This window comes from Hipposideros armiger, unplaced genomic scaffold (genome assembly GCF_001890085.2).
Source record: "Hipposideros armiger isolate ML-2016 unplaced genomic scaffold, ASM189008v1 scaffold_167, whole genome shotgun sequence".
NCBI classification, from domain to species: Eukaryota; Metazoa; Chordata; class Mammalia; order Chiroptera; family Hipposideridae; genus Hipposideros; species Hipposideros armiger.
This window is the reverse complement of record NW_017731517.1, coordinates 571,276-585,145: the sequence shown is the minus strand read 5'-3', so window position 1 is coordinate 585,145 and position 13,870 is coordinate 571,276. Positions and strand designations below refer to the sequence as shown.

The following is a 13,870-nucleotide window of genomic DNA, read 5'->3' as shown; positions in this document are numbered from 1 at the left end:
GTATCTGCTGCCCCAAACTCAACACACCTACTGGACACACGTCACTTTAAACTCACACAACAGTGGCGCTCTCCTGGAACGACCACCATCTCTGCTGCTTCTCTATCCTGAGGCCATTCTGTAGGGTTCTGAGGAACTCAATCTAGAACATTCCTGCCCCAGAGCTGGCTCCTTGATTATACTCTTATCACTCAGAATCCCCTTCTCTAGCTGACTTTCACCTCAGCTTCCGTCTCACCTCCACCCAGAGGGCTGCAGTGTCTGTCCTGGACAGCTGTACGGCCCCCAGGGGACGGCCCTCCCTCCGGACCACAGGGCAGCATGGACAGCTGTGCGGCCCCCAGGCGACGGCCCTCCCTCAGGACCACAGGCCAGCATCCAGGCATCGGCAGATGACAAACGAAGTCCAGGGAAGATGTTTTCCCTCCCGTCGTGCATCTGACAGGGTCGTGCATCTGACAGGGCGTAGGAGGCTAAAGACTTGCTCAATTTTTGTACCTCACCTTTCACATTAAAAACAACAAAAACAATTTAAAGGACATTAAGATTTGGTGCATTCTGTGCAGATTCGTAAATGCTTTGAAAATTAAGTGCTACACTTTATCCTGGTTCAGAATGCTTCCTTTCTGTTCTTCCCCATCTTCTAGATTTTGTGCTCCCCTCTCATACTAGAGACAGGCAGTGCTGGCACGCCAGTCATTGCTCCTGCATCCAGCGTTTCTGATTTATAATCGTCCTCACTCGGCACCGTTCCAAGCATTGTGATCACCCAACTTTCCAGACCCAGTCGGGTCCACGAAGTGCGTCCCTGCTCTTGAAGACATCTCTGTTCCACTCCTTAGCCATACCTGCCCGCAGGAGAGCAGTCTCCCACGTGGAACGAGGAAAGAGCTGTGCTGGCGGGGCAGCAGAACCCAGGCAGGCAGACAGGAAGCGTTGGGGATTAAGCATTGGAAAGGATCTGCTGATGAGTCACTATTCCCAGGAGCTATGGAGTGACACGGGGCTACAGAGTCCTGGGAACTCCGTCTTATGGTGTTGTTGCCTTGAGACGACATGGGATTTTATGCAATAAAGAAAGGCCCTGCTATAAGTCAGGGCATGCAATGTCTGCGGGCTAATGCAGAAGTGCTGGGACAGGCCTGGGGACACGTGCTCAGGGCGGCACATCAGAGATGGCAGAAGTTTGAGTGAGCTCCTCAAGGTGAGGGCGCCTGGATGGCTCATCAGCAGGGCTCATATTCCCAACACCTCACGCACCACCGGGCAGCAGGGACGGAGAGGAGGCTGGTTAGCGGGGCAATGAGTGTCAGGTATAGAGCAGGAGCTTCCTGATTTTCTCTTCTCAGATTCTTAAGTGTCCCGTGTACATCGTTTACATGCTGCCTCTGCATAGGTATTATCCACACGAAAGAAAACTTCTGATATGTTAAAGCAGAAGACTGCAACCGGCTATGAGTTTTATTTATTCCAGCTTATAAATTTAAAGATTCTCAGAGTAATTTGACAGAATCTGTTCATTTGGGGGTTCTATGGTCACTATCTGGGCTGTAGTACTAGGTGACTGCAAATCACAATGCACTTTTAAAACAAAACATCTTAACCTTTTTAACTAATATTCGACTTGATTCGTTCACCTCCAGAGAAATGCTTTAATCATTTAGACATCTGATATCGCACTTTTGCAAGAGAGCAGAAACATTTATTGTAGCAGAATACTATAGCCATTTACTCTTTAATTCCTCTTATTTTATTGCAGCAAGTCTTGATTCTTTAGTATAAAGAGAAATCAAAACAAAAAATATCTACAATCTTGGGTTAAGAAGTATGCTGAGATCTGGTGACCGGAACCGTATATATAGGATATAAACATATTTATATTTTATATGTACACAGTTAATGGTTACCTATTCATTATAAATAGTAGGTTTAACTTAGACTCTACAAAAATAATTTTTGATGGGCGCATGCAAACCAGTACACATAAACTTATTTATAAAACACATCTCTATGCTTTTTATTTGCTTTTAAGTATAAATCTTGCTAGTTAGCCGTCAGCTAAAATGATCTAAGTGCAAATCCCCAAGTCCCCAATTAAAAGTATAAAATCGACTTCTACCCACAGCAGCACGCTGCTTCAAGTACTCTTCGCCTATCAGTCAAGTCGAGATCATTTTGTCGCATGTGAATTACAGGTGCATATCCCATCTCCTCAGGTATTATTTGTCCAGAGCAAAAGCTTCCTTTGTCCCATTTTTCCTGTGTCGTTTTGAATATTGCCAACAGTAGGTATTTGTTAAAACATCACCTTGGCTCTTACATTCTCACACATGGACGAAGCCCTGCCCTCAGGGGCTCGTGGGGCTGTCGGACTGCGCAGACGACTGCGGGGTCACAAAGGGCTCGTTCTGCTTCTGGTCGTCCTTCATGCCGGCGGCCTGGTCCGTGATGGAGGAGAAGGACAGCTGGTCGTGCTCAATGATGTGCACTTGGTCCTCGTCCTTGTCCTTCTTCACGTAGAACATTTTCCTGAATTTTTTCAGCTCATGGAGTTCACAGAAGGTTTCCAGAACCACCAACATGGCAATAAGGCCAAGTAGCAGGTAACCTGTGTGAGAAAAATGACAGTGTCTCAGCGGGACCCAGCCATGGATAAACCAAGTCATGACACAAAGTGTCTGTGGATGACAAACCCATTGCCACTTCTCTAACTTCTAGGAAGGCTTTGAATTCCATGGTGCAAAGAGGGATGACCCCGAGAAAAAAAGGAAGAATGCCTTCACCTACAAAATTGGGTTATTCAGAATCAGAGGGTACAATTTTTGAGAAAAAAAAAAGTTGGGGACAATGTGGCGTTCTTACAGAGAGATAACATACTGTGCTCACCCAAGGGTGACCTTCAAGGAGGGGGCGCTCCATCTCCCCTTTATAATCAGTGGCTCTCCGAAAGCCAGAGACACTTTAAAAGAGTTTTTGATTTATCATGAGTGCTCACAACAGAGCTTGACACACTCTGTATTTTTATCATTATTCCCCTACAGAATGACAAGTTCGGCAACAGAAATTAGTTTCAGCTGGATGAGAATTGCTTTAAGAATTGATGCAGATATTAAAAGCTCTTTGTGTGTGGCTATTCACACTTCCACTACGATCCAGCAGCAAACTAAGCTTTCTATTATGTGATGGTCATTTTTTTTTTTTGGACACATGGTCCATTCATTGAATAACTCTACCAGCTTCTTATTCTAAAATACAAGATAGCCTGTTGCTTCAGGTAAAGTGCTTTTCCTTGGATTCTGTGATGGGAAATAGGTCATTTTAAGTCAGTTCCAACATGTTTAAAATCAGTTTTAAGAAAAAAAAATTCATCTTGGAAACGAATAGAAAAGTAAAAGTGAAAACTGTAAGAATTACAAAAATCCGAAGTTCATGTCCCAGTGGTAAAATGTTTGAAGAAGACTTTCAGAAAATAAATGAACTAGGAAAGCTAGAATTGGCAGCATAATAGGATCAAGGCAGCTGACTGTCTTAAGAACACAAAGGAACACAGTTCTAGCACCTTTAGAATTTGGATATGAGATGTCGATAATAATATAGTATATTTTATAAATAACAATGATGTTAGTCAAACTAATTGGTAAATCCCCTCCTTTTCCTTTATCTATTATTTAGTCAAACTCTTGAATGCTGACAAAAATACCCATGGGATTTCAGGCAAAAGTGGTGGGATTTTATCCTATCCACAAATAATACACCTTTGGAACAGTCATTTGTGATGCAGATTGCCTAAATAAGCCATGACTCACATTTTAACAAGTCTTAACATGTTCTGTAGGGATTTAGTATCATATGAGAAACTGAGGAAGTTTAACTGTTGGGCAAAATTTATGAGAAGACCTTTAATTAACAACATGAGAAAAGTAGAGCTAAGAAACCTAATTAAAGAATCACGTTCCACTTCCCTAAGTCATGAAAACATCAAATTAAAACAAGGAGATAACATTTTACCTAACATGTGAAAAGAAAACTGAGGTAATGTTTATCTGTGCCACAAAACACCTAGCCCACACTGGCCCACATCACGCCAGTAGCACTGAAACCCAGATGCAGGTAACTCCAGTGCAGTGTGAAGTCGAGATGCCGTTGGGACAGCACCGAACCAGTGTGTCCTGTGAGTCACAAAGGGGCACGTGCAATGGACCAGCAATCTCACTTGGAAAGATACCAAAGCAGAAAAAGTGTAAACATAGAAAAATATTTACTGCAGTTATTTCTGAATGCCCCCAAACTGGAAGCAACCTAAATATTTGACAATATAAGCACAGTTAGATTATGGTCTAGCCACCTGGTAAAATATTATGTGGACATTAAAAAGTTATGGTAACTAGGGGAATTATGAAGACATCCTTGTAGCCACTTGGTAAATATTTATGGAACTTGTATGGCAGCTGGGCACTTTTCAAAGCATTGGGGTTTGTGAGTGAAGTCTTTTTCCTGGGTGACCTCCTGATTTAAGGGAAATGCTGAAATACAGTTTTATTGGGTTAAGACTACACACCAGGGCCAGAGAGAGCATCTGACTACCTGAGTATGGACTGTGATTTCCTAAAAGCCCTGACCTGAGTTGAGTCTAGATAAATTCTTGAGAAGGCAGAAAGGAAAACTGTATGTACATCAGAATGCAATTCTATGCATCTTGCAGAGAGAGGAAGGGGACACATACAAATAGTTATTTGAAAATGGATTTCTAAGTTTTCCATGATATAGTGAATTTTAAAAAACTATTTAAGGGCCGGCCGAGTGGNACTGTAATACTTAATATATACCAATAGCAAAAGATGAATACAAGTCATGTGTATACACTTTTTTGGCACCACTGATATGTGTGTGTGTGTGTGTGTGTGTGTGTGTGTGTGTGTGTGTGTGTGTATCTCCAGAAAAACAATGTTTTATTTTGTTCCTATTATAAATTGCATTCCACGTGTCTTGTTGGTCTCCAATTGTTGAGTCTTCTCTGAACAACATATCTTGAGACAGCTCCATGCCAAATCCCAAAGGTCTGCCTGTGCTTTAGGGGTGGTCTCCACAATAAGCAAGCACCCTGAGCTTATTTCACCACCTTCCAACTGACGGGCATTTAGAGGGTGTGCGATCCGTCACTATGCGTGACAAGCCATCAGAGGCAGTCTCATTAGGTCTTCAAGTCACTGGGGAGAGTATGAAGATGGGTCCCACAACCTCTGCCATTCCCTTCTAGCCTGTACCGACAGATTTCTCGCTCAGAAGACAGCGTATCCGCCGAAATCCGAGAGTAACTCCTCTGCTGCCTGAACAATCCCGAGCTCCCAGCAGCAGAGGCCATCGCCAGCGGATCACACACAGCTCCCGGGTGGCATCCCGGGTGACAACACTCATTTTCCGGCAGAAGTGAGCAGCACCCCGAGTTCCAGGTGCGAACTGCCCTTGCTCCTTATGTACAGGTTCTCCTACCTTCCTGGGGCCCTCTCCCCCAGCCTCCTCGCCTAAAACTGCAGTGAAACACACACAAATTGCATGTGTACAGTGTGTTGTTTATTTAACTAGGAGCTGGCTGGCAACACAACCATTTTCTCTCTTGGCTTTCCAGAGTCGGCATACTATCTTTTACATACAAACAACTCCTTATGTGCTGGTGATTCTGATTCAATACGTCGTTTTCATTCTTTTCTACCTGCTTATTATCTTTGGTCCCAAATTATCCGTACAAAAATAATTTTCAAATTTTTTTTTTTTAATTGGGGAACTGGGGAGATGGGAACAGTGCTGGGGAATTGCGGGAAGGGGAACAGACAAGTTGCTGTCGTTTTGTTCTTCAGTCTAGTTGTGGAGGACGTTGCTTCACTGGCCCAAGTTGGCACCATCATTGCGCTCTTNCTCGCCCGGGAAGAGCGCAATGATGGCGCCAACTTGGGCCAGTGAAGCAACGTCCTCCACAACTAGACTGAAGAAAAAAACAGGACAGCAACTTGTCTGTTCCCCTTCCCCCAATTCCTCCAGCGCTGTTCCCATCCCCAATTCCCCAACAAAAATCTTTAAAAAAAATTTGTTTAAAAATTATAAATCACTTGGCCATCTGAATTTTAATACCTATTTTCCACATAGTAAGTCTGAACATGGTTAACACATTCTAACTTTTCCCAAAAAGAACCAGATGAACAAATAAGACATTTGACTGTTTTAAGGTTTTCCTAGTAGATTAAAGAACATGATTGATTATAACGGGCTGCAATCCCAGCCCTAGATTTCTTGAACTTAAAATATTTAAGAGTGACTTTTTTTAATTAAAAGTTGGTTATCAAGTATGCTCTGTGTGGTTCTTGCACTGTAATTTATAATGCTTATTACATTATTAGTAAGAAATCGATCAGTGCTTTTAAGGTGCCTGGGAAAAAATAACTCTCAGGAATAGTGAAGATTTTTGCATAGAGTTTTGAAGGGAATCATATTTGATGAAATGAAATAGTTATGGGAAGGTGGCAAAACTGAAATGTTATCAGTGAAAAGGCCATCGGGGCTTTTGTGAAGAGCTGCTCGTGAGCAGGCAAGGTGGAGCTGAGAACTGCAAGCGACACCCAGGGAGCAGAGTTGGGGCTCGGCACTCACACGTGATCCCGATCTTATAGAGCTCGCGGAACTTTTGATTGTAGCCTTCTCCAGGAACATAATCCCCCAGGCCAATGGTGCTCAGGGAGATGAAACAAAAATAAAAGGATTCCAGAAAGTTCCAGTCATCCTCCAGGATGGAGAACACGGCCGCCGGGATGAAAAAGAAGCAGGACACGGTGACAAAGCCCAGGAGCACGGCGTGCACGATGGCCACCAGCTGCTTGGAGAAGCCCCAGCGGATGTGGAAGTAAAGAACAGGCCTGCGGGTGACATGGATGGTGACACGCTGGACCACGGCCGTTAGGAACAGGAGGGTGAAGGGGATGCCGATGACGGAGTAGACAATGCAGAAGGCCTTCCCGCCGTCCGACAAGGGCACCGTGTGGCCGTAACCTGCGGGGAGAAGGGGGGGAGGAGAAGACACACCTTTAGATGATACCTGTCTGCCGCCCACGTTCCCCTCACCTCAGTATTAGAACCAGACCTCAGGCCTCACACCTCAAAGGCTCGTCGTGACTGTCACTGCAGTCCGTTCCACAGTGGACACCATGTCTGTGGGAAGTCACCGCTCTGTATGAAATCTTACCAGCTGCTGCCAACACATCTCGGTCTAGTTCTGAGTTCACTGTCAGGTGGAAGTCACAGTTCTCTGTGCTAAGGAGCTAAGGGGGTCTTAGACCCCCAGGAAAATTCAGCACAGGAAGCCCACTTCTCCGGGCTGATGCACCCCCAACCCACTGCCTTGTTAGGATCCAAACACCGGTCTACACGCGTGTCCAAACCAGGCTGCTCACAGAACAGTGGGGACTGACACGGAACAGTGGGGACCAGGGCCAGGCAGATGAGGGTACAGCGGGAGGGTGACTCAGTGAACAGCGACAGCAAACAGGAAGATCGGGGCACACCCACGCACAGGGTTGAGGGCTTCTTTTAAAATATTTTGCTCCATTATCTGGTGAAATGGCACACTCAGAAACCGTACGACTTTTCACCTTTGTCATTTCTGTAGGTTCCAAGATGCCATAAATTCCACAAAACAAACATTAAACAAACACACACACACACACACACACACACACACACACACACACTAGGGCCAGTGGCCCAAACATATGTGCACTTTGCTTCCCATGAGGTTTGAGTCACTCCCACATCGAGCCGGTCAGGACACTCTGCATCCAGCACATGCCAACTGGGAGTCCCGTGGGGCATGCAGTCTCGTGGGCACTGCCTCCTGAAAGGACTCCCAGGTCTGGACAAGTCAGTTCAGGAAAAAGCTACCTGCATTTTCTGTGAAACTGGATTCTGAAAAAATCCTCACATCCGCAATTACAATTTAAAAGTGGTTTCAAAATCCAATTTCTAAACTATATCCTGCTTATAAAGAAGTAACTCTGAAAAACCTTCAGCTTTAGATCCCCCAATGTTTGGCTTTGTACCGAACTCCTGGGTTCGGGCCTGGGTACACAGGTCATTACACAGCTTCCCCGGTTACTCCCGTGCACAGTGTCATCGTGACAGCCAGGGCTGTCAGTCTGCATCCCAGGGGAATGGGGGTTGTGAGGAGCTGCAGGGAGGCCAGAATCCGCTGGAATCACATACGACGTGTACATCTACACACAGGTGCGCTTCTCCGTGGAGACATTCCAGAGCTTAGCCTCTCACAATGGTAAGAACTGCTGTTCTGAGCATCAGTTCCGGAACCCACCTGCTCGTTAACCAGGGCAATGGGTTCGGTGGAGCACCCAGGGACTAATGGGGAGGAGGCGGGGTGTGGAACATGCCTGATAATGTTTACGCGACAAAAGGAAGCAGGAGAACGTTGAACCTTTACTTTTTTTTTTTTAAGATTTTTTTTTTATTGGGGGATGGGAACAGCGCTGGAGGAATTGGGGGAAGGGGAACAGACAAGTTGCTGTCCTTTTGTTCTTCAGTCTAGTTGTGGAGGATGTTGCTTCACTGGCCCAAGTTGACACCATCATTGCGCTCTTCCCGGGTGAGGCAGATCAGTCGCCGGCTTCTGGACGGCCGCTCACTGCGGCTGCTGGCTGTTCATGCTGGCTGCTGGCTACACACACGGTAGCCCATGGCAACCCCCTGCAGCAATGGCTGCAGCCTACGCCATCGCTGGCGACTCATGGCAGCCCAGCTCCAGGTTGAGCTGTTGTTCAGCATCTTAGCTGTGGTGGGCAGTGTCACTGGCCCTCATATGTGGGATCCGAACCGGGGCCCTCTGGAGTCCCAAGCCAGTTCTTAACCAACGCACCACTCGGCCGGCCCTCGAACATTTACTTTTGAGGAAAGACTGTGACAGAGGAATGAGGCTGCTTTGTGAGTCAAGTCTCCCACATCACAGAGGACCAATCAGAGCTGCCATTTAAGCCAGGCACCAAGGAAGGATGTGCTAAAGGGCAGAGATATCTGGAAAGAGAATCTGAAAATGGAATTTTATTTAAACCTAACAAAGGCAACTGGGAAGCCAGTCACACATGTGGTTACGAGCCTGTGACTAGGAGTCCTGGAGATAAGAGACTGCAGGGATGAGGCTGGATTTTGGCAGGAACTTTGCAGAGAAAACGTAAGATTCGCTGAATTAGTGGGACTAGCAAAAAACCTTGAGACTCAAGGTTTTGTTATGTTTTTTTATAGCCTTTTAAAAATGATCTTTACTAAGAATATAACACAGCTATTTCACACAGCTCACCTTTTCTGGGCCATCTGTTCCAATAAATTACATGATTTCGGCTGTCGCAGGAGAAAAAGTACATGAATTTCTACTGTAGTTTTAAAATAGTTTAGGATGTTATTTTTCCTCTCAAACGATGATAGCTCTTTTTATTAGAATGTTAACTAAATGTCCATTTGCTACAATACTCTCTCCCAGCAACAGAGATAATCATTACAACACTCTAGATCTCTTTCTGCAGTAATGCGTTTGAATGCCAGTAATATATTCCCACTGAAAGATTAAAAATCACCAACGTGCAGACCTGTACTGAAAGCCATTTGTCCTGATGTTCACACAAATAGTCTTGTGACTGGACAGGGAATATAGGATTTACATTTCCCTTGTATTCTCTACGCTTTCAGTGCAGGCTGCACTGGGCACACCGCAATTGTTTAGCAGCAGACAGCTCAATGCTCAGATGGAAACCTTCAGTCCTGCTGAATTTTAATGAACGGGTGACTGATTTACTCAAGTGCAGACAACGGAACCCCCAGGTGAATCTTAAAGCAAAGATGAGATTTAAAAATCTTATAATCATATTAAAAGCCATCACAAGCCATGAAGAATTTAGCAATATGTGAATAAAGCTTACATAGTTGTTGTTCCTTAAATTTTTATAAGGCTACTCATATAATTGTGGAGGCCCAAAAGATTGAGCACCACAAAATCTGTATACAGCAAAAACGGACTTCAAAAACGTCGAGTCCCAAGCTGACACGCTCACGTGCAAATACCCTTATATGTCTGCCCCCAACTCCAGGGTCGCTGGGTGTCCTGTGATAACTCTGTCCCTGCAGGGCAGGTAGGTGGGTATATACAATGGGGGGTCATACTCATGACAGTCTCCTAAGAAACGTGGCTTCCCACTGACCTCAGCAGCCCTGACACTGTGCCAGCTAACGTTCAGTCTCAGCTGTGCCATGCTGGTACGGGCCTTCCGGGGTTTCCGGTATGTAAAGCCTTCTGCTTGAGATCCAAGACAGAAACCTCTGCGGGCTCCTGTTCAGCTCCTTAGAGCAGGGCACCGATATGCAACGTCTTCACACGCACTAGATACTTCTCTGAGAGGTGCCGCTGACCGCCACCGCCTGCTGTGACCCTGAGCACGTCATAAATATTCTCATTTACACTATTCAGTATGGTGTGGTAGGTACAATGTATACATTTCCCAGTCAGTTAGCTTGATGCATGGTTTTTTAAAAAGCCACCAAAGAAGAATGTCAGCCTCCGAAACCAACCTCAACAGAAACACTGAAGTAAGCTGCACTGTCTCCTCTCCTGTAGGACAGGCTGTGATTTGCAATCCTGGACTTCAGCTTATTCGCCATCTCTTTCCCACTAGACAGCGAGCCCCCTGAGGGGGACATCACATCCTCCTCCACTGCAGAGCTCTCCAGGCAGCAGTGACGCTGGGGCTGTAAGTGGCTTCAAAGTCGGGAGGGCCAGAAGCTCACTACAATGCACAGGCTCCAGGTCAAGCTTACTTGCTGCCACTTCAATCTCTTATTTTGCCTGAAATGCGGTTTCCCCTCCTCCCCCAGTTTCAATAAACAGTTAACTCCCGGATACCTTGCCTACAAGGGGTCTTCATAATTCCCGTTTCTACAGCAACACTTTTCAAAGGCCCACTACGCATTAACTGCTCACCCCTCCCATCTGTGTCATCTACACAAGAGGGAAAGGAAGGCTTCTGATCATTTGTTTATAAAAGGAAGTTTGTTTACCAGGGAGAGAAGGCCCACGGGAGGTCTAAACTAGCCTGAGCAGGAATATTGCAAAGGCTGAAAGTGGGCTCCATTCAGGATGTGTGACAAAGGAGGCACAGGTGGTGAGAGGTGACAGGTTAGGAAGTCACTGATGTGCAAGTGGTCTCTGCTTTTCTTGGTGTCACCTGTTAATGTCCCACTTATTTCATACTGTTCTAAACACTTCTTGTTATTTACTCAATCCCGGGTGGTTCCTAGGAATGGTTAACATCCAGAGAGGCAGGCAATGGGACTCCTAGCTAGGGCAGCGCCCCATCCTCACCTGAGAGCAGCCATTCTGAGACGGGTCAGTTAACACTCTGCATTTAAAAATGAGAGGATCCCAAATCCCCCTGTAAAGCCGATGTCCTACTCTCGTCTGCAAATTGTCGTTTTGGGGGTTTGGCGTTGCCTGGGGCACTGTTTAGTTGTGAAAGTCCACAGAATTTTTGGATGAGAGAAGGAGATTCTTTTTGGGAAAAGGGCTACAATGTGGCCCTTTGTCTTTTAGAAATCAGGGGAAAGACAGGGAGATGCAGATGGAGCAGGAAAGGAGTAGTATTTAGGGCCACAGAAGCGGAAATTGTGTTAATCTGTGCTTCTTGACATGAATGGTAGAAGAATGCAATTGCAAAGGGAGAAAAGGCTGCTGAAAATTGAGGAAAATTTAAGAACGACACAGAGAAAAGTATGAGTAACCGAAATCTTGAAAACTGTCTTAAACTTAAATTGGAGACTAAAGACTGTTGCTCCAATTATGGTGATTTACAGAGCATAATTCTTCATGGTGATCACTTCTGTAGCACAGGGAACACAATCAGTAATATGGTAATAACTCTGTATTGTGCCCAGAGGGTACACTTGAATAACTATGATGTATACCTGAAACTAATATAATATTGTATGTTAGCTATATTTTAACACAAATCTTTAAAAACAAAAAATGAGAGGATCCCAGCCAATGGCTCGCATGTCAAGATGGGAACCCCTTGCACTTTTTACAATTTCAGTTTCAACTGGAATGGCAGTGTGGTGAAAGAGCGGTTAGAAATGATGGCTCGGGCAAGGGGCACCTGCCAGGCATCCAGGGGTCTGAGCAGATGGAGGCTCTGGAAGAAGGCAGGTGAGCTCCAAACACCCAACACGAACACCCCCCACCTGCTGCTGGCCATGTGTCTGCATCTGACGGTTCACAGGATTGTGAACCTCCATAACGAGATTCAAACCCCACAGTTATTATTTCTGTTTTACAAACAAGAACATTGAGTTTCTGAGAGTTAAGACAACTTGCCCAGGGTCATAAAAATAATAAGCAGAGCCCCAATCCTTCCACGGTGCCACCAGGTGTGTTCTGTGATGCCTCAAAAGTCAGCTCAGGTCCTAATATTACTTCTCTGGCGCGCAGGGTGACAAGGTGGGACACTGGCTGTCACCAAAAGAGGAATCGCATCTTTCCTGTGGCTCCACGGAGCTGAGTATGAGGCAGTGAGACTCAGGAGGGGCTGAGAATGAGGGCCGGAGGGAGGGGAAAAGGGTTCAGGAGCAGCCAAAGGCTGTGTCACCAGCAGAGCCCGGGGAGCCAGGGGCATCAGGAGGTGGATCCGAGGGCCAGAAGGTGGGCACAAGCCATGTGAGCGCCATATCCTTGAATTCCAGGTTAGAGGCCAGATGGATGGATGACGATGGAAAATGGTAGGGTCGTCACTGAAGAAGAGGACAGAGGGCTGTCCCTAAATCATGGCAGAAAAACGACATCGTAACAAATTAGTGGTGACCACAGACAGTTGAGTTTCTGTGGCAATGCTTAACACCAGCGACTTAAGTATGGAATAAAGTCCAATGAAACTCCTATTTTCCTGTTCAACTAATGTAAATGTTGGTAACTTCATATGGAATTCCTGCCTGTAAGCAAATACAAAAAGGCAGAGGCACCAGTCAAATAAGATAGGATGTCCAGTGGCCCAGAGGGCTGGGTATATTCCAAAGAGGCTATTCTAAACATTAGGTCAAAGTCTAAGTAAAAACTGTACACTGGAGTCAATACAGAAGTACTTTCATCGTAAAACTTCCAAAGAATCCAGATGAAGCAAGTCTCCTTGACCACCCACCTCCTGTTTAATGGCAGTTCTCTCTAGAGGTTATTGTTGTGAGTTTGTAGCCAAAAGTTCCTAAAATTTTTCTAAGCATTTACCCACATATATATGCACAGAGGGTGCCAAAAAAAATGTATACACATTTTAAGAAAGGAAAAAAACTGCATTAAAATTGTAATACTCAAGGGGCCAGATGAGTGGCTCAGTTGGTTAAGAGTTGGCTTAAAAGCATGAGCTCTGGCTGCCGGTTTGATTCCCACATGGGCCAGTGACGCTGCGCCAGAGCTGAGCTGCCGCTGAGCTGCCAACAGGTGGCAGGATGGCTCAGCTGGTGAGAGCACGTGCTCCTAACAAGATTGCCTGTTCGATGGTGGGCTACACCCGCCCGCAACTAAGACTGAACTCAGCACCTTGAGCTGAGCTGCCACCCGGATGGCTCCGTGGACAGAGCATGCGCTCTTAACAACAAGGCTGCTGGTTCGACTCCCTCATGGGATTCTGGCTACGCCCACCCACAACTAAGATTGAACACAGCACCTTGAGCTTAGAGGCCATGAGCTGCCGACCGGCGCCCTCCACAACTAAGACTGAAGAACAACAACTTGGCTGGTCCCCCTCCCCAATTCCCCAACACTGTTCCCCTTTCCCAATTCCCCAAT

General features: G+C 45.8%; 1 protein-coding gene across 1 annotated transcript in view; it reads right to left on the bottom strand.

Annotated features, from left to right (window-relative positions):
• Positions 1-1,443: 1,443 nt before the first annotated feature.
• KCNK1 (potassium two pore domain channel subfamily K member 1) overlaps positions 1,444-13,870 on the bottom strand; it is a 45,473-nt gene continuing 33,046 nt past the window's right edge. The window contains exons 2-3 of the mRNA XM_019651787.1: positions 6,643-7,038; positions 1,444-2,608 (exon numbers count right to left, since the gene is read on the bottom strand). Of these exons, the coding sequence (XP_019507332.1) occupies positions 2,349-2,608; positions 6,643-7,038 (656 nt within the window). The 3' untranslated portion in view covers positions 1,444-2,348. The remainder of the gene's footprint in view (positions 2,609-6,642; positions 7,039-13,870) is intronic.